Raw genomic sequence first — 21,354 nt, 5'->3', positions numbered from 1 at the left:
CTATTTTGAATCAAAAGCTTAAAAAGAAATGAAAGAGATTAAAGGTTTGCATTGTTACTTGTAAGGTGTATCCTATCTTGCAGTCTTGTGCCTATAACCAATTTCAGTGAAATCCAAGTTTTAATGATTTTTAATGATTTTCAATGAAAAAGTCTTGATATGTCAAACTATTGTCTCAACATATTTACACTATCTACATCTTTCGATTGTGTGGTTTTTGTTATGCATGGCTAATTGTTATAAGAATTTGCAACACAGCCATGGATATGATATTGCTGGGGTTGGAGATTTTGCTGCTTCATGTTCATTGATCTAAACATCCGGTCCTGTTTGGCTTGTGTTGGCAGTTGTTGTGGTTGTTAATTGAGAATTTCTTCAAAGCTGAGAATCCTTAGAAGCTGACTGTCGGGCTGTGCCATCATTATCAATGTTGTCATTTTCTTTATCATCTGATGTTGCAAATGTTGATGGTTGATCAGAATGAATTTCAGACAAGGTGTCAGATATCTGATGCTTGATATGCTCACTAGTACATGCATAGTTCTTTGTCTCAGAGTGGTGACCTGTCAGATGCGTACCGTACATGGTCTAGCAAGGTGATACTAGTTGCTCACAATGAATGATTGCTGTGTAGTGCTTTGAACAACCAGCAGCTTCACAGATGTATCAGTAGTCATCTTGCAGAGAGTCCATCTTCCTAAAAGTGAATTGGCATGCCACACTCTATCTTCATCACAAACCCTCTGCTTTGGCATTCATACAAAAGATTAACAGTAATAATAATGATAATGATAATAATAATAATAATAGTAATAATAATAATAATAATAATAATAATAATAATAATAATAATAATAATAATAATAATAATAATAATAATAATAATAATAATGATAATAATAATAATAATAATAATAATAATAATAATAATAACAATAATAATAATAATAATAATAATAATGATAATGATAATGACAATATAAATGATAATGATAATGATGATAATAATAATAATGATGATAATAATAATGATAATAATAATGGTAATGATAATAATTATAGTGATAAAAATAATGATAATAATAATGATAATAATAATTATAATAATGATAATAATAACAATAATTATGATAATGATAATAATAACAGAGTGCTTATATAGTGCATATCACTACCGTAGTGTCTCTATGCGCTGGACAGGTAGACCATCTTTTTCATGTTCATAACAGGACACGTAGGGTTAATTCCTGTGATAGCATGCATTTGTCCGCCTTGACTTTTCTCTTCATCGGTTTTATGGTTTCTAGTGTGCGTGTCTCGAAGCGTGTGATAGTCATTGTTACCTTCCACATGGAGAACAAAATGATCAGTTTTCATCTCTCTAATGTTTTCCATCCAGTTGATTGCAAATTATATCATTGTGTTGAGAAACACCTTCCTTTGCAGACCTTCATCCACATCTAAATAAACCCACTGATGACGAGTCGCAGGAATACTCAGGCAGGTGTTTATTGGAAATGCGCGTTATAGCAAAATCAGTCCATCCTCAACGGGTTAAGGCTGGCTGGAATACATGCCATATGATCATTATTGATAGGGGGGTGATGCTTCACATTGGCCTTGCCACTGGTCTTCAATTTCACGAGAGGAGCCTTTAAAGTCTTGTTAGAATGAGGAAATTGTTCACCCTTCACAATGCCCACTTCTCTGTAGTTTTCATGAAATGGTGTTGAAGCCCAAACCGTATATCTTGCAGTGACTTTTCTGTGTGCAACTCTCCCTCCTTGTCTTGTGCTGCGGCGTAGAACTGTGACAAAAGATTCCATTAGGCCTTCAAGGCTAAGATCCTCAAATCTCTCTGACTATCCAACCTCCGAATGAAATTTCCGGAAAACTGATAGTCAATATTTGATTTGTTTCTATGTGTTTTCACTGTCCACTGGAGTGATGGACTCGTTCAAGTCTTTGTCAGTAAATTCACCAAATGGCTTATTTCTGAAGGATGCCATCTTCACATCGAGCAGATGACTGATAGAATTGTTTAAAAATCTATGTCCCATTGGAAGCTGACGCTCCAGCCAGTGGGCCTCGGGCAACAGAGCGAGTGATCAGAAATTGAAAAACGTTGTAGCCATGACCCCGCATGAGTTGCCCATGACAGGTATTCGAGTGCTTGTATGACCACTGAACACTAGTATTCGGCAGGAGTTTACTGTTCGTAGTAGGTACAATTAATGAGCTGTGACATATCATTTCACACGTAGTATAATCTATTCGGAAAATGTTGTCATAGAAAGTGACATCATTTCACAAGTACGCCATGGAGTGTCAAGCATGCCAACGTTCTGACATAGCTGATAATACCTATAATCACGTGAAACTCTTTCAACCAATTACTTGAGGATAAACTTTCCATCCAAGATATAATGTTATAATCATAATACTATGATATAAAGAATAAAACTTTCATTTGTGTAACGGGGGCAAGTTTGTTGCTGTTTGTTGATTTTGCGACTTCAAATTCATAAAAATATAAATACTGCAGAATTTACAGTAAAAGACTTGACTGTGTTTAACTATGCCTGCAAGTTTTGTACACGACAGCTTTTCATTTACATTATATGTTTATGGTCTGTAATGTTTAATATGTTTTACTGTTTCATGTGTTTGTTTTTCGTACACTGCTAAGGAGAAATATCCAGAGATGGAAATTCTGTGGTTGATGACCAAAGCTTGGAACACAGGCATTTATTCATACAGGTTAGTGGTACAGTGTTTAGCTGTTTTCTCTACTGCTTTAAGTTGAACACTGCACTACTGCTAGAAGTTGAAAGTTTCACTGTGTGCATGCCCATAGATTATGTATGCAGGGTAGCATTGGGTGTGTGTTGTTATTGCCTTATGTGCTGTAGTTTAAAAAGTGGGCTTCTGTGAAACTAAAGTGGGTACACGGTGGCAATTCTGAGCCATTTTCTGCTGAGCACTTGCTTTGTGAGGTGAGTTTATTGTGGTCAGTTTGATGAACTCATGCTACAGCTGTTAAATACCATAGCCATTTCATCCCACTCTGTTTCAAATTTGGTATTTATGTTATGATTTGAAGAATAAAAGCTACCACAGAATGACTCTGATTTATCAAGTAAGTGTTAAGATTTGAATCCCATCATTATTATTATCATTATCATTATCATTACCATCATTGTTATCCAATCAGTATTATGCCTAACACATTGTAACCAGAATATATATATTTAAAATTCAGTATTGATGCACAGAATGAATTCATGCTGCATAATTCTTGTTTCCTTTCCTGATATTAACATTGGAATGTGGACCAACAAACGTCCCTTCAGCGCTGGTCAGTACAGCCTGGCCGATGTCTGGTGCTCTCTGGGCATGGAACTCATGGGCCATTTGACCGGTCTCAAACGGAACTACGAGGAAAAGGTAGAAACCTTGAGTAGCATCAACAACGCCAAATTTTGCAACAGCGCCATCTCTTGCTAATCTTCTGTTCCATGAGGGATTATAACTGCCATTAAGTCTTTTTGTCGTGGCGTAAACCCCCTTTGTGCCACATTATTCTGAGACAGCAAAGTAGTCATGCTTTGGGAAAGACATTCTGTTTTTCGCATCTGTGAAACTTTTATGTTACCCTGGACATGTAATGAGCAAGATTGTAGAGACAATGCCAAGCTTTGCTTTGATGTTAATTGTACAATAAATCTACATACGCTTGCTTTTCTTTCAAATGACCAGAATAGCTACATTTTTGTATAAGGGGAATGATTCTTGCACATAAAACAGTGACAAAAACTTGGAATATATTCACAAATTCAGTAGGGAACACCCCTTGATAGTCAATCACCACATCAAATGCAAGCTACATGTAACATGAATGGAATCATTGCGCTGCGTCCATTTGGTGAATTATTGATCATGTTGGGCTGGTTTGTGCATTTGAGCAGAACATGCGAAGTTGGCATGCCGTCGACTTAGTCGGGCGTGCGAACGCGGCACATAAAGAGTTCAAGCTATTTGCGTGTGTGATCAAACAAGCCACATTTCATTAATTTTCTTTTTCCTAAATTTTGCCTGTGGATGAACCTTAAAGCGATCAAAAGGAACATACCTATAAAAGCAGACGTTTTTACCACCTTCTTTCTATATTTTGTTTAATCATTGATTTGATAAAGTGGGAACATTTTGAGAACGAATTGTTGATGTGAATTCTGGATTTCAAAGATGACAGTGTTCTGCCATGGTAAAGATAGAGAGGATGATCATAATCACAGAAGTTTGACTCTCCAGACCTGTATGCTATGAGTGATAACACTTTGTCTCCTTTATCTTTTAGATGACCTCACTGTTTTCAGAGATACAAGCCAAGGTCAGTTCCACCAAGGTCAAGGAAAACATGGAGGAATAGCTCTGGAGATTGCAGACTTTCGAGCAGCATCCAACACTAGTTTGATTCTGCACAAACTCATAGACTTCCAAAGAGAAGTATCTCCAGCTTGAGAAGTTTAATGTTTCTTCTTGTGAAGTGGGATGTCACTTATGGGAGTTGATCCCAACGTGGATAACGCACCATGATACAGTTTGTGGTTACTTCAGAAGCGGAGGAACTGCAGTATTAAGCATGTTTTCTCGTTTCAGTAAGTTTACCGGTATTAACATCATCAGGCAGCAGTTAGCCTTTGAAAAGTTTTAACTCTGTTTTTTTTTTTTTTTTTTTCAGTTTTAGATAGGAAGAGTCAAGATACCGTGTTGGTTTGTCTGTTTATTTTTGCTCAGAGATGATTAGTTTTATTTCACCTTAGTGTGTCCTCATGTTTAGACATTTGCATAATTGCCATGTATGTTTATCACTGCAAAGATTATTTTTCATTTATAATGTTTACACTGATGATTTTATTGTCAGACTTTATCATTGATTATTGATGAGTTTTAGTGTAGACATGGATAGGGTCTTGACACACACGCAAGTACATCACACACCACTAATGTAGCTGACGGTTGTTAAAACAGTGACCAACCATCAGAGATTAGCATGCAAATTGCACAGCAGATTTCCACCAGAACATATCAAAAGCATACATTTTACAATTGTACATCAGACCATATCAGTGCAGAAGATAGCATTTTTGCTGCTAAAGTCAAGTCACCTTTGCTTAATTACCATTACACATATGTTTTATATTAGAATGTGTACTTTGCTTTTATTGATATTTCTTTAATTATATTTGCATAACTGTCAAAGTTATATGTGAATTATGTTGGAAACATATGTCTGCACCTGTTTGATGTTGCAGTATGTCAAGAATGTACTAGCTTGTAAATGACAACATATATCAAAGACTTGAATTTAATAGTCTTTTCATTCTACAACAGTTTTCATCCTTAAGCCGTGCATTTCAGTGAAGATGTTGGTATTAATGTCTGTCATTAGATTCCAACATCATAACACTCTTACCTAAACCTATTGAAAGTACTTCAATGTAACTTAAATCTATAAAGCAAGACAAAAAATTGCTCTCACAGATTTCCCGCTTTGACAATTTCTCAATTATCATTAATGACACTAAGGAATCAAAATTACTATTAAAAAAAATGAAGACTGCATACTCTTGGATCTAATAGCAGAATGATGTAGGTATGCGTATGCATGGGACAAGCTCCCATGCTTAAAATTTTTTATGCCTCCGCCACGAAGTGGTGCCGGAGGCATTATGTTTTCGGGTTGTCCGTCCGTCCGTATGTACGTCCGTACGTCCGTCCGCATTCGTTTACGCGATAACTTGAGTAATATTGACTGGAATTTTACCAAACTTGGTCCAAGTATAAAGTATGATGGGGCAATTAGTTGATTAGATTTTGGGTGAAATCGACCAAAGGTCAAAGGTCAAAGGTCCAGGTCAAATCATGAAATTGTATCTGTTTACGCGATAACTCAAGACTGGATCATGCAAATTTCACCAAACTTTGTCCGAGGATAAGGTATGCTTGGACAATTACTTGATTGATTTTTGAGTGAAATCGGACAGAGGTCAAAGGTCAAAGATCCAGGTAAAATCCTAAAATTTATCTGTTTATGTGATAACTCAAAACTGGATGGAGCAGCTTTCCCCAAACTTGGTCCAAGGATGATGTATGATGGGGCAATTAGTTGAGTAAATTTAATTGACATTAGCAAGAGGTCAAAGGTCAAAAAGGTCAAGGTCAAATGCTAAAAATGTTGCTATTTCCCCCACATCCATGCCATGCCCAAAGGTATTTTCTTGAAACTTAGTGTAGACATGTACTACTGCATAGAGATTCTGCAGAGAGAGTTTCATGTCATAAGGTCAAAGGTCAAAAGGTCAAAGGTTAAGGGTCAAGCAAGGTTTTAATGCAAAAAAAAATCTATTTTGCACTGTTAAATTACACTCTGTTTTCATACCTTTAAAATTACTCAATGCATAAACTTATAAAAGGGTCAGTCAGTAGTTAAGTAAAAATCCTCACTTCCCCAAATACATGTACCTGAACTCTTTCATAGACATTTATAGCAAACCTAGTCCAAGGAAAGTGAACATTCAAGATATTTCTGACAAACCTGTCATTTCAATATTTTGCCAGCTATGTGAAACTGTCATCGCACATTTTGAAGACATCGTCCTATACACCTATTGGGGGAATCATGCATAATGGCGGAGGCATCAGTCGCCATAGCGACATTTCTAGTTTTTTTTAATGTTATTTGAAGATGAAAATTCAGCCATTTCTGTAACATTTCAAGTGTAAATAGATGCCCGCTTGGCTTTTGCACATTGTCGTACATATTAATATGTGTGTTCATTTTACGATGACCTGATTTTCTTGTTTGCATCTTGTTCCTGTGTTCAAGTCGTTTTATTTGTGCTCAGAAGTTGCAATGACTCCATGTGTTTTGTAAGCATTGCATCTTGTTACACAATTTGGCAAGTTATTGAATTAAGGGATCTTAAAAGCTCATGGCAATAGAATAAAAATAAGTATTATTCCGTGTACAGAGGCAAAGTTGGCACTCTTCCATCTTCAAGAAGGTATGAATTGTGTTTGTTTTACCAAAGACAGGTTTTGCATGTTGTCAATTCCATGAATATCGTTCAACTTTAATACAAAATTTGTGAAAATAAACACAGCCTAATACTGTATATGTCATATATTTAGTGAGTCTAAATTTTCGTGAATTGGGACTTCGCAACGATTTTGCGAGTGGTTAAATTCGCGATCATTGAGTACGGTGTACTGTACAGTACTGAACGGAGAAATGTATACGTTTGCGTCACTTTCATATCAGATTCAGAGTCATTATATTTGCGTGTCTTTAATTTCACAAATAGCACCTGACTCACTAAATTTGTGAAGATAAAAACCTCACGAAATATTTAGCGTATACAGTATATTACACATGCAGTATTCCAATAATTATGACATATTCCAGTTGTAGAAACAAAAAAATGTTGCCAGGTAATGGAGTGTGTGCTGCTTAACTCGTTGAGAACGGTTTGATTTTTCTACAACACGCATTTCCCATAGACACCTGCCCGAGTATACTCGGGACTCGTCCTCAACGGGGTAATAGAATGCCATGATACATGAAATTAAATCTTTCTAAAGCTTGTCTTTGAAATACATCAATTTCATTCCCTTTTCATATTTAATTGAAAAGATGGGTACATGAACACATTTTAAACCTACGGCTACACACTTTGAATTTACCTTCTTTCATGCTTTTGAATCATTTTGTGAAAAGACAAACAAGTACTACACATAAATATCTATAAACTTGATGCGTAGAAAAAAAAAGTCTGGAAATATAGATTGGTATAAATGTAATGGATTTACTTGAACTGTAGAGTTTACTGACCTGTCAAGGCTGAATCTTCCTTTTTCTACAAAAGGAGATGGATTTTTGACATAAGAACAAAAGAGATACAACCACTCTTCAGTACAGTGCACTCCTGTTGTAATGAACACAGTTATAACTAAATTCCAGTTCCAATGAAGAAAAAAAAAATCCAGATTGCAAAATTATTGGCTCAACGTCTTTTATTGTTTATTTGTTTGGTTATAACAAAATTTCCTTCCTTATATTATAAGGAAGGAAAACTGCCGGTCCGGAGGACTTCATTAGAATGGGATCCACTGTATTGATAGAAAAGAATTACTCAAAGTGCCTATATGTGTATGTCTATGTATTGATGTTTGTTGATATGATCATCAGAGAAAAAATGTAAAAGTGGGCATGAACGTTGTTCTGAAATCTCTTGGTCACTTGAATTGTCATGTTATTGTTGCTGTGGACACTATCTTGACTTTGGTTTGATTCGTTTTCATGTTTTTTTTGCCCAAGGGTGGCAGCAAATAAAGGGACAATTGTGTAAACGTTGTACATTGTACATACAGAGAAATATGTGCAGAGAATCCTGTTATTAGTCTGTGTTCATTCTCAAGTAGTAATGTAGGACGAAGCAAATTGCAGTTTGCTGTTAGACTTCAATTAAAAAACTGAGTTTAGATGGATAGGTGCTTCCGCAGTGATATAAAAGGAAAGAGAAAATTATTTAATATTGTTTATTGCACTCCTGTTATAACTAGCACGATTTTAACAAAATCCTTGCTACAACAAAATCAATATCACATCCCCAAATTATCTATATAACTATACACTTTATTGTTTGGTTATAACAAAATTTCGATATAATGAAACAAACTTGACAGTCCTGAATACTCTGTTGTAACAGAAATACACTGTATTTATCATACACATATTTATCAAGTGTAAAGTGGGAGAATGAGCTGTGTGATAGATTGTTCCTTACATGAATTTGTTCTCAAAGGGATGATTGTCAAGCACTGGGTAAGTATATATTCCATATCATCTCTATGTACTGCCTATCCTTTGCCACACTTTATTTCAGTCATTTACATGGAATAACACACACACACACACACACACACACACACACACACACACACACACACGCACACACACACACACACACACACACACACATATATATATATATATATATATATATATATATATATATATATATAATACTGATACATATATATTTTTTCCATTTTTTTATATTTATTACAAATTTTGTATTATTTTCTTTTTTAAAGAAAGGAACATTCCCTGATGCACAGTCTGCCTACAAGTATCTTGGGCAAACTCAAAGACATCATAATAAGTGATTACCAAGGTATAACACACTCCCCTTAGAGTTTTATCTGTTCATCTATATAGTCAACATAATCATTAACATTTGTTTTGAAACAATTGTCCATGAAAAGCCGGAAAACGCCAAGGATCAGAGCATTTTCATTTGAGAGAGAGAGAGAGAAAAAGATAAAAAAAGGAAGATACAACATAGATCAAAGAATCTCAAGCAGAAGAAGAAGAAGATGAAATTCTGCAGACATGAATGGAACGGAAAGAGGAGAAGAGGACAGGACAGGAAGAAAAGGATTTGAAAAGAAACTAAAAAAGAAAAAAAAAGAGTGTGATGTTTTGGAGTAATCCTTTCTATGCCAAAGAGCCAAATGTGCACAAATTTCAACAACAAACCTATGGAGAGGTAATTAATGAGGCACGAAGAGGATTAAAGGGATTGTACAGTTTCGGTTGAGACCTAACTTCAGATTTCTAACATTTTTTTGGTGAGATAATGAAAAAACTCATGAAATATGAAAGAGCATGTAATTTTATGAGGAATTCAACATTTATTTGATGAAAATTGGTTTTGAAATAACTAACTGAGATATCCAAAAAGAGCGATTCTAATAAAGTGTGGGACCCACACTTTCACACAATTGCTTTGTTTTACCTTGTTTTTTGGATGTTTCCGTCATTCCAAACCCGATTTCCATCAAGTAAACTTTGAATTCCTCTTAAAATGGTATGCTCTGTACTATTTAGTGTTTTCTTGGTATCTCGCAAAAAGTTAAAAGCCCAATTCTCACCTCCACCAAAACTGTACTATCCCTTTAATACACTTTGATTGGCTCCAGATCATGAGGTTTCTGGGTGAGTACACTGGCAGTTCCCTTTGATCGGCAGAACATTCCAATCTCTGGTTATATGGGGAAACTGACACCAGGTTGTTTTCACGTAAAGAGGAATTCCATCCTGATCATATGTTGCTTTGTATGAAAACCGGGAAAAAAAAATCAGGAAAGTAGATCAATGAAAATTTTTGGGAAAGGTATCATTTTATGCCATTAGAAATCAGAGCGCAAGACAAATTGCTTTCACTGTTTTTAAGGAAATATATGGGAATTTCATTTGTTTTTTCAGCTGCCTTAATATCTCAAAATCATCAAGAATGCAAAAAATTGCATCATCCAGATTTTGGATTCACCACCATAAATAAGATAAAACTTTATTTTTGTTTCCATTTTTCACTACCAATAAGGAAATATATAGGAATTTCAGATTTTGGCAGCCAGTGCGACTTAGATAATGAGCATCTCTCCATTTTGTTTGTACACAAAAACACACATTTTGTCATTCTTTTGAAAACAAAAATTGTTCAGCTCTTGTTTTTGGTAGGCCTATATAATAAGAGTAACATTTTTTAATTTCCTTAAGGTACTGTGCTGTCTGTGCAAATATGTTTGAGAAAATTAGTGAAACTGCAAAAAAAAAAAAAAAGCTATTCAAAACCTATGTCACGGAGTTGCTAGTTCGTTTTACTCTCTAGAACTTTGTGAGTTTATCACTTTGTGTGTCTGTGTGTGTGTCTGTCTGTCTGTGTCTGTGTGTGTCTAATTTTTTCTCAAAAAATGTTCACTGATCTATACTCTGATATATATGTTTTCACACAAAGCAACGTAACATCAGGATGGACTATCCCTTTAATTGCGTCCATAGGGGCGAGATAAAGTGCAACGTCTAAAAAAACAAAGAGATGAATGTCTAATGATATAAAAGCCTACTAGTATAATTTCCACCTCTGACTGATGATCAAAGGGACAACTGCTGATACGATTGTAATGGTTCAATCACGTCATCAGTGTTAGAAATACCTAGCCTATATTGTAGCAAAAACAAGAACGATGTGGATGGAAGTGAGAGAGAGAGGAAAATGTAACAAAAAGAAGGTATATATAAACCAAGTAGAGAACAGAGAAAAAAAAAGAAATATACTAGTGAACATAAGTGATGATTCGGGAAGAGGACCGTTATGGAATAATCCAAGCATTGACTTTATGAAAATTGTGACAATTGTTCAAGTTTGGACTTTGCAGATTCTTGACCCTCCCCCCCCCCCCCCCCCAAAAAAAAAAAACAAAAAACAAAAAAACAAAAAACAAGTTTTGCCTGTTTCAGAAAAAAAGTGTACCGTATTTCATCAATCTCTCTCTCCACCTCTCTCCCTCTCTCCCTCTCTCCCTCCCCCTCTGAAGAAATTCACAGAAAATAGAATAAATTTGAACTGTGAACAAGGCTGAAATAGCACTTTTTAGGAACTCCTTGGTTTTCAACCACGTATGCATAAAATGCTCGTTCTGATTAAAGATCACATCAGTAGGCCCTACACGCAAATGAATTTGTAAATATTTTCTGAGAAGAGCCCGTGTAATGGGTGTTCACGCACATCGCTATCTTGCAAAACGCAAATTTCACTGATCACTTTCTACAGGAAACGTGATTGGTAGAAAGTAAGTGGTCGGATCCGCCCATTTCTTTTGTTATGAAAATATTACGGAACTCCCTCGCGGTATGGTACCATGGTGTCCGTACGATCACCTCGCACACATAAAATACTCGTCGTCTCGCTCGCACGCACGCGGTACGTGGTGTTCGTGCGCACTGAATTTATATACGAGCTGAGTATTTCGTACTCTACTCGAAATTATCTTTCTCCTCCAGTTACAGCCTACTGTGGTTTGCTCGGGAATACCTATATTTTTGTACAAATTGCAGTGTCTCAAATGATGAATGTGTAAGTATTGTGTTTATACAGAGATTGTACGATTCGTACAAATTTTGACTGTCCAACGTTTATAGGTCAGAGGATTCCTTGCATGGTAGGTTTTCATACTCGCAATGCGATTTGTAATCCACTTGCTGTTCGGGAGATGTCGATGAGATGGGGTTCTTTCCCGAAAGTGCCGGAATAATAACGTCTTCTCTAGCAGTAAGCGCCGTTTGTAAGTGGACACGCTCCGTTTGAATGAAGAGGACAGCAAAGAGTGCAAGCGAGACTTCTCGATTTGGTTGTGGCAAGGAGCTTCATGAAGCTCCTTGGTTGTGGAGAACTGAGCTAAATAAAATGAGCGAGTTACTGGACTGGACATGAATCCTGAACGTCATCTTTTTACAACACGCCTGGGCTCCTAGGATCCTGTGTAGCCTATATGGGCAACATCTTCCTCGCCTGGCCTGTGCTGTAGTAGCTGCGGTGGTCGTACATAACGCGACGTTTGCCGATGACGATGTGATGGTGGTATCGCTTGGAATATACCGTACTCTATTGCTCGTTTCTAGCGACTCTCTCCTCTTTTTGTGTCGAATTCTGCCAAGATGCCATCTTCAAAAGTGTCTTCTTTCATCAAATTGCAGCTCATGGCCCTTTGTTGCCTGGCGGTTTGGCTGTTAATAACCTCTTCTCCAAGCAGTAGTGATCCAAATAATAATCACAGTCTCTCTTATTTTCTCCTGTCAGTTGCCAAAAAGCGATACATTTACAACAGAACTCGTACTACTTTCATTAGCAACAGAAATTGGAAACAAACACTAGACAATCTAAGTTTAGTGCAAGATTCACAAGGAAATATTTCAACATTAGAGCAGCAGCCTTCCTCCAAATTGTCTTCTACAAGTCTTCTGCCAAGCAATGAAGGTATGTACTAAAAAGAATTGAATTTTGAAAATAAACGATGAAACATATTAGAGAAGTAGAACACTCTTCTTTAATCAACAATTTCAAGTGACGTTCTAAAGTAGAATTGCAGCGATATATGCTCATTGTATAGGCCTATAGCTCTGTTTTTACAGGTCTTGCAGTTAGCTATCCCATCATGAATGTTGGTAGCATCAATAAACATATTTAACATGTTTCCTGTCAAATATGAAAGCCATGCTCTCCTCTCGGTGTCAAGCTTATATGAAAAAAAAAAATATTGAAGGAATGAATTATACCATGAATACATGAAAGTTTGTCAGAAGGGTAGGCCTAATGCCACTGGTTGACCAAAAGGTCGGATTTTTAATCTTGTCATCAGGGATATGTTCCATGGAGATTACTACGTCTGGCTTAACAGATTCTGGCCCCTCCTTTTAGGCTTTACGAGGAGAGCTGTAAAAGTACAAAAAATGATTACCAAACTCCTCTGGACAGACTAATTTATCTGTCTTTGCCGATGGAAGTTGACTGGTTTTGTAGAGAGGAATCCATAAAAAAATGATAATATCAAATTTTGTATCAAAATTGCCCGTCACAGTACCTAATCGAAATGATTCACGTCTCTAGTCATACAAACTATCTAGTATTGTAACCTTTTAGATGATATTCATCTGATTTAATGTTCAGCCAAATTAGCTTGTATTCGCAACATATGAAGCCATTGATAGTGTGATGGCAACCATAGGCAGTATACAAGCATTGTGCAGGAGATATCTTGATTTTGATAGATCTTATGGAAAATATTTGTGTTTACAAGACAAAATCCTCATTTCAAATACTCTCTCTTTTTCTTTAATCTTATTTTGTAGCAGGAGGCAACAATGAACAGGGTGAGGATCCAGATTGGAGAAATAGAAAGGTAACAAAATGCTGACAAAAACTTAACATCTTTATATTTCAATTTGGTAGGCTTGTATGGGAAACCAAACTTCTTTTCTTCAACTGAATTTCGTCTGCGTGCAATGTACACTTGCACTCCAAAAGAACTTGTATTACAAATGTCACTCCTTTTGTAACCTTTAATTTGATATTTTTCACACATAAAGTTAGATAGTTTGATTTGAATGTCATGAAAGTGGAATAACTATGTCTTCAAGTTTGCAGAAGCTATACTGAACAGAATAAAATCAAATGTTCAATCAGACTATAGAAGTCTTGTTTTTATTGACATCTGATATAAAATTTGGAGAGGGTAAAGGAATGTTCAAGTTCATCATCACAATGTAATTGTGATGGTCAAAGGTGATTTGAGAGGTATGCTTGAGATATATGCAGTATACAATTCAAAATGTGTTTTGAGTGCAGTGAACAAGGCCTTGTGATAGCAATGAAACTACATGATGTACACGCCTGTACTTTACAAGAAACCGTCTTAGTCTGATCTTGAGTGATCAAGTGGGCAACAAAATAAATCAATTGTTTGATCTGTCAAAGGGCAATGTATTTGAGCATGTTTAAACAAAGGAAAAGAGAGAAAGAGAGAAAAGTACAGATATGCTTGATGGTATTTTGTATATACTAGACAGATAGGCTTTCTTGATTAATGGAGTCATGTACATGTACATTGTATTTGAAGAAGAACTCATAATTTCTGTATTGTGACAGTAGAAACATTTATTTTACATGTAGAAAGGGGGATAGCAGAAAGGCATTAGAATTGTGCCTCAGTTCACATCTATTAGTGAAAAAGTATGTCGGCCACCTATAAACTATATCATCTTCAAGTTGAGATGAATAAGAGAGATAGAGAAAGAGATGGATAGAGGAATATATTTTGGTCCGTACATTTAGAAAACATGTCAAGATTCAGTTGACTGTATGCCAAGGAATATTACACTGTAGATATCTTGGGAATGATTGTGATTTCTTGATAAGAACCCAAAAGTTACCTTTTTTCTTTATCAGAGATATTTGTGTTTGCCTTTTTTTATTGGGGGGGGGGGGGGGGTTAGGGGAAGTAAATTCTGAACTGGATATGTGATTTTAATTTTAATTTGAGCAGTTTAAATGTTCTTGTTTTCCTAACCTCTTTTGACCTTCTCAAAATCTTTTTCTCCTTGAAATTTTGTCCTCTTTGGAAGCAGCATTGGCAGATCAAATGGTACGACAAATACTTTGACCATCCACCACAACTGCCAGCTTCAGTGGGGACCGGTCACTTTCACTCAAATGAGGTATGAAACTTTGATTCACAAAGATAACTTTTAGATCATTTAGTCCATGGATTACTGTAAAAGTGGAAATTTTTGTGTGAGTAATTTGCTCCACACTCGGTCAGGTGATATTAATTTTGTATGTTTTTCATGCCGTGGCATCAAAGAGATACAATGAATATACGTAATACAAGCAAATTGATTATTTGCATGTGTTTATTTTCACACTAGTTTCATGTCGCACGAAGTACACAAACATTTCAACACCACAATCATTTCTACTTTACAGTAATCAATTAGTTTTTGTGGCATGTACACTGTATGTGTGCGACAAATTGCATACTGAATATTGCCATTTTTGAATGTCCGATAATGAACACACTCTGGCATGCCTGAAAGCAATGTATTATGTATGTCTTACTATTTCATGCTTGTTTTAGTCCTTTGATTGGATAAAAACCATGATATGATTTCAACTCCCTTTGTGAATAAGGACATTGTAAGAATTGTCAGATGACAAAGAAGTAATTCAATTCAGTTCAATTAAATTCAATCATTTATTGTCTGATTTAAAAAATACAGAAAATTTTCCTCCACTGGCAAGATAACAGAGCATTACACGACAAGAAAATCAAACAGATCACATACATAAAAAAAAAGACTGATGATTAATTAACAATTCCATACATCAAACTTTATATCCTAACTAATTAAACTGAAATACTAATGGAATGAAGAGGTATGTTTGAGACTATAAAAATAGAACATTATAATATACTATTGATGCATTGAATCTTTTAAACATGCTGACGTCTGACTATGGCAAATTATATCAAAAATGCAAAGTCATTAATACAAAATTGCACAGACCCTAAATATATGTTGGGAGTGAAACGTGTGTGATGTACACCGATGAAACCTGTGTGATGTACACTGTAGCACTGATGAATGCATAAATTGTACTGAGAAATTCATACATGGAGAGGAAGAACCAGGCATGTCAGAGTTCAGAGCTTAATCGGGGGGGCCGTTTCATAAAACTTGTTATCAATAACAAGTTACAATAGTTGTTTGCTACTGAAATCCTTGCATCTGATAGGCTGAGAGCAAATTTGTCATAGAAATGTGGCAGTTAGTGATAACAAGCTTTATGAAATGGGACCCTGATTTCAGATTTTTTTTCAAGCTCGTATGAAACAGTACATGATAAAAATTAAAACAATAATGAGTAAGGTAGATGAGTTGACAGTGTCATCACCTCGGTGATCTCCCACCAGCCTGCACATTAGTATTCTTTTCCAACATCTCTTGTAGAAATGAATAGAAAAGGTAATATTTATTTACGTATATGCACACCTAATAGGTCAGGTGTTTTTTTTTTCTAGAGGTTTGTTGACTAATCAGTGACAAGTTTGGAAAGATAGAGTTGTGAAGTAAAGGGCAAAATTATTTACATTTTTCATGCAAACCAACAGAAAAGTTGAGGATATATAAAAACTAGCCCCGTTTTGTCTGATTGCAAAGAAACTTTTGTTGCTGTTTTTGTTTGGCTTCACTCCATTGGATTCAGCTTGAGCTTACAGTTCAATGAACTTCAATTCCCTTTAAGTAAAGTGAATTTTTTTCTACCTGTCCCAGAGTAGCTCCCCTCCCCACTTTATTAACCAATGTATTATGATCTTGTTGGCATGGAAACGTATCAATGCATTTCCCCTTTGTCATGACGAACTCCACGAATAGTTGTGTCTGACCGCATATGAGTCAGAAGGTTAGCTGTCCTACAATGGTACACTGTACAAGTATATTAACAGAACTTTACCATGGCATGATATTCTAGCAGTGGCAGATAGGCGGGGCGCACTGGGCACGCGCTCCCCCTTTTTATTTTTTTAAACAAAAGAAATAAAACGAAAAAATGTGGGGGGATGGGGTGCGTGCACTCCCCTTTAATTTTATATAATAAATTAAAGGCGCTCCCTCTTTACCCGATTCCTGGATCCGCCCCTGACTAGTATACTCTGTGTGTGTGTGTGTGTGTGTGTGTGTGTGTGTGTGTGTGTGTGTGTGAAACGTCAGCCAGCAGAGGAGGGCGGGACCCCTAACCACCCTCTTCCTGAATCGATTGCTCAGCCAATATCTCAAGTGCCCTATAGGAGCTGATATCCCAACCACCTGTGCACTGCTTTCACGTCACGAGGGGGTGTCAGGTCAAGTGCACATGGATGTGTGGTTTGTACTTTTTCTCCCCGACCTCGAGGAGGAGAGTTTAAAAATAGCCTCCTCAGCAGGGGAGATGTCTAGACAGATTGGACTAGGTATTCAACACGCTCAAAATACAGCCCATTTTTCAAAACACCAAATATTGTGGTCTCAATATTAAACTGATTTGGAACTCATCAGAGTGTGAAATGCATCTCATAGCAAATGAGATGAAAACCCAAAGGAAGCATATTAATTAGGCATTCTCTGCATGTCATCACTTTAATTACATTGTACATCAAATTTCAGCAATTTGATTTGACATTGTATGTCATACAAATATGGCTTCACACAGTACAGTTAATTGTACAATTTCAACATTGTTAATTACATTTACTAAAACAAAGTATACATCTTATGTAATTATTTTTGTTGCATATAGGCCTACCTATATTCCATACAGAATGGTAGCTACAACTTGTGTAGTACAAGAATAAGCACAAAGCTTGACCATTTGGCAACTGACAATACATCATAACACTGATACAACAAAACAAGGCAGTGCAACACGAAGCTCATGGAAAAGCTGCATTTTCATAATTTATCATTTTTATTCAATTATTTTTGGAATACAGCATCTTTTCGACCAAGAGCTTATGAAGGGTACTTCGAATTTACCATAAAAGAACAGTTGGCAAAATTGGTTTTTGTTCAATTGATATCATGTAGGGCCTAATAGACTACAAGCAATTCCCATGACAACAAAGTCCTGGGGACCGGGAGTTTTCTTCGGCTGTACTGAAACTTTTGGAATATATATTCAACCAGTAAAGTAATACTGTGACTATAAGCTGTTATTTTCGCGAGGGTTTAATTTTCGCAAATTTTGCGAATCAGAGTTGGATCGCGAATTTAACAACACGCGATAGTGCATTCACATTATTATCAGCGTCAGTTCGCGAAAACAACATCTTGCGAAAATGTCCATGACTTCCTCATTCGCGAAAATAACAGTGTATACAGTAGAGACATATTTAGGTGCTACTTTGGGGACCTGAATTTTTACCTCATTGTAGCAAATATTTTGTTGTAACAGCGTTCGTCATAACTGGAGTTCAGTCACTATAATGTGATATAATTAACTACATATCATGTATTAGGTATGATTTAGGCCTATAGGAAAAGCTCTGATTTGATTCACCGAAAGAGCTCTGCAACTGTTCATTGTTTTTTTTAGTGAGTAGGGGCAGGAGGAGGGCTGAGCTGACCTTTGACCCCAAATATAATGATACAGTGAGATTCATGAATGATGATGTTAGTATTTCACCAAACTTGTTTTTTCACCGCCCCAGGAAATCAATAAGAAACTGAATTGGTAAGACATGGTGATAGTCTAATGCATCAGACCCTGTGACCCTGTGACTTGTGTCCGTTGAGTAGAAATTATAGGGGCTGTACAGTACTGGTTTAGGTAGGGATTCATGTTTTGAACATTCCTAAGTAAGATAATGAAAAGCCTCTTACGAAATATGAAAGAGCATGTAATCATAAGAAGGATTCAACATTTATTTGATGAAAATTGCTTTTTAAATGGCTGAGATATCCCAAAAAGTGCTAATAATAAAAGGCGACATGCCCCAACTTTATTAGGATCTCTTTGTTTCACCTTGTTTTTGGATATCTAAGCCATTTCAAAACCGATTTTCATCGAATAAACTTTTAATACCCCTTAGAACTGCATGCTCTTTGACAGCTCATAGAGTGGTTTCTGAATATCTCGCAAAATGTTAAAAGCTAAATCTACACCTCGACCAGAACTGTATTGCGGCACTTTTTAGTATCATATACCTCTTTGATGGCTACAAATTTTTTTCTTTGACAATCTGAACATTCTGAATTCTAACACAAACCGGTCAATGCGTTTCAATTTCATTGTTTTCAAGAGCTTATACTTAATGCAACTGCATTTTTATGCACATATTCCTTCACAACTAGAAATCTTTTGTTATTTGATGACCTGTACTGTTCCTGAAAAACACTTTTAATGAAACCATGCAGGGCAAATACCAGATGATTTCTCACAATGCCAATGTTTTGCCTGATATTAAAGAGATGGTAGGCCTATAGTATTGGTTGAGGTGAGAATTCAGCAACCACTTTATGAAATGCTAAAGAGCATATGATTCTAAGAGGAATCCAAAGTTCATTTGATGAAAATTGGTTTTGAAATGGCTGAGATATGAATCCAAAAACAAAGTAAAACAAAGCCATCCTAATAAAAGGTGGGTCCTACCTTTTGTTTAGGATTGCTTTCTTATGGATATCTCAGTCATTTCAAAACCAAGTTTTGTCAAATAGATTTAGAATTCATCTTAGAATTATTATGCTCTTTCATATTTCATAAGAGGTTTCTCATTATCTAAAAAAAAAAAAATCATTAAAAAATGCTGGAAACCTGTAGCCCCATCTCAACCAAAACTGCACCATCCCTTTAAGATTGCCCCAAAGATAGACTAGTCTACTACTCCCTCCCCCTCCCCCCCCCCAAAAAAAAAAATCATTGAGTAAAAAATAAAAACATGGTCTGTACAATACAGACTAAACTGATTGGACATCATTACTCCCAAGATATGTACACAAGCAGCTTATATCCCTGCATCCCAATACCTCAACCCCTTGGTATGCAAACTATTTATATGGGGGTGTAGATAGAAGTTCAAAGGATACACAGACACACAGTGTTTCTGTTCCTATGTTTATTTCTCTAGCCATGCTGCCTGTGTACATGGATGGTGTGTGAGCTGATGAGAGAGAGAGAGGGTGTTGGTGTAGAATGAATGGAGGCATTATCTCTGAAGGATGGCTTGCACACATGCAAATGGCAATGACTTGGTGATGGGGATGGGGGGGGGGGGGGGGGGGGGGGGGAGAAGAGCAGGTACATGTACAACTAATTTTATCCTGTACTTGTTTTCATCAAATTTGGAATCTTACACCAAAATGATATGTACTTCATGATCGTATTTGAAATATTATTTGGGGCATATGATAGAGCTACCTAAATGATTTTGATCTGTAGACTCAAACCCCCACCCCAACATTCCTGACGTGCTGAGTTTGTTATTGTGTTTTGTTTTGTTTTTTTATTCTGATGCTCAAACCTCCTTCCCCCCCCCCCCCAACTCCCAATTAGATATTGTTTTGAGTGTGTCGGTCTATAGCTCAAACACATTCATATTATGTAGTCAACACTTCATAAACGCAATTTAACACAGGACTAACTCCTGCCTGTAAAGTCAGAATACATTGTACGCTGTCAAAGTTTGATCGAAATGGAATCATATCAATATAAATGATTCAAGAAAAAAATGGGGTACAATTTTTACATAATACAGGTCCTTCATCCATTGAATGTTGGCAGGTAGGCCTATATGCCTCAAGAAGAACATTCGATATTACATTTTGACACAGAATACAGCATGTAAGCATGTGGACATAGGATATGTGCAAGTGACTTGCAGTCCCAGTGCAATGAGAAAAGTGTGTTTTATTTGTGTCACAGGAAGATGCAGATCGAATGTTGTCTGCCAAGGATGCTGTATCATATTCCTTGGAATGATTGGCAAAAATGCACTCTGCATGGTACGTCCATGTCAGTATACGAGATGTAGTCTTCGTCAAAGTAAGACCTTCCTGCTGTAGTGATTGCAAGAGAAGCGAGGAGAGGGTTGTTGTACAAGACTAGCCTATCGATGCACCAGTGAGAGAGACCCCCTGGACTAAGATTTCTGAATTATAAGGACAAGTCCACCTTTAAATATAAAATGCCAATTGAGTGAATGCAGCTCCGTATTAGTAGAACACATCGGTGAAAGTTTGAGGGGAATCAGACAATCCGTTCAAAAGTTATTTTTGAAGTTTCTGCTCAGTCACTGCTCAATGAGAAGATTACTTCAGCTTGTGCTGTCACATTTGTAAAATGATATAAAGAGAATTTAGCATATTTTCACTTTTCTTGCACAATAAAATAGCACTTGACTCGCCTCTTTCAGGAG

General features: G+C 36.3%; 2 protein-coding genes across 2 annotated transcripts in view; both read left to right on the top strand.

Moving 5' to 3' along the window:
- The window catches only part of LOC139731091 (testis-expressed protein 11-like), a 35,341-nt gene extending 30,912 nt beyond the window's left edge, over positions 1-4,429 (top strand). Inside the window, exons 29-31 of the mRNA XM_071641973.1 lie at positions 2,690-2,760; positions 3,354-3,447; positions 4,358-4,429. Coding sequence (XP_071498074.1) covers positions 2,690-2,760; positions 3,354-3,447; positions 4,358-4,429 — 237 coding nt within the window. The remainder of the gene's footprint in view (positions 1-2,689; positions 2,761-3,353; positions 3,448-4,357) is intronic.
- Positions 4,430-12,296: 7,867 nt separating this feature from the next.
- The window catches only part of LOC139730473 (uronyl 2-sulfotransferase-like), a 39,982-nt gene continuing 30,924 nt past the window's right edge, over positions 12,297-21,354 (top strand). Inside the window, exons 1-3 of the mRNA XM_071641317.1 lie at positions 12,297-12,884; positions 13,757-13,806; positions 15,032-15,121. Of these exons, the coding sequence (XP_071497418.1) occupies positions 12,566-12,884; positions 13,757-13,806; positions 15,032-15,121 (459 nt within the window). The 5' untranslated portion in view covers positions 12,297-12,565. The remainder of the gene's footprint in view (positions 12,885-13,756; positions 13,807-15,031; positions 15,122-21,354) is intronic.

This window comes from Diadema antillarum, unplaced genomic scaffold, assembly GCF_040938485.1.
Source record: "Diadema antillarum isolate AM-2024a unplaced genomic scaffold, OU_Dant_1.0 scf00000022, whole genome shotgun sequence".
Taxonomy (NCBI): Eukaryota; Metazoa; Echinodermata; class Echinoidea; order Diadematoida; family Diadematidae; genus Diadema; species Diadema antillarum.
The sequence above is the reverse complement of the archived record's forward strand: the minus strand, read 5'-3'. Positions and strand labels throughout refer to the sequence as shown.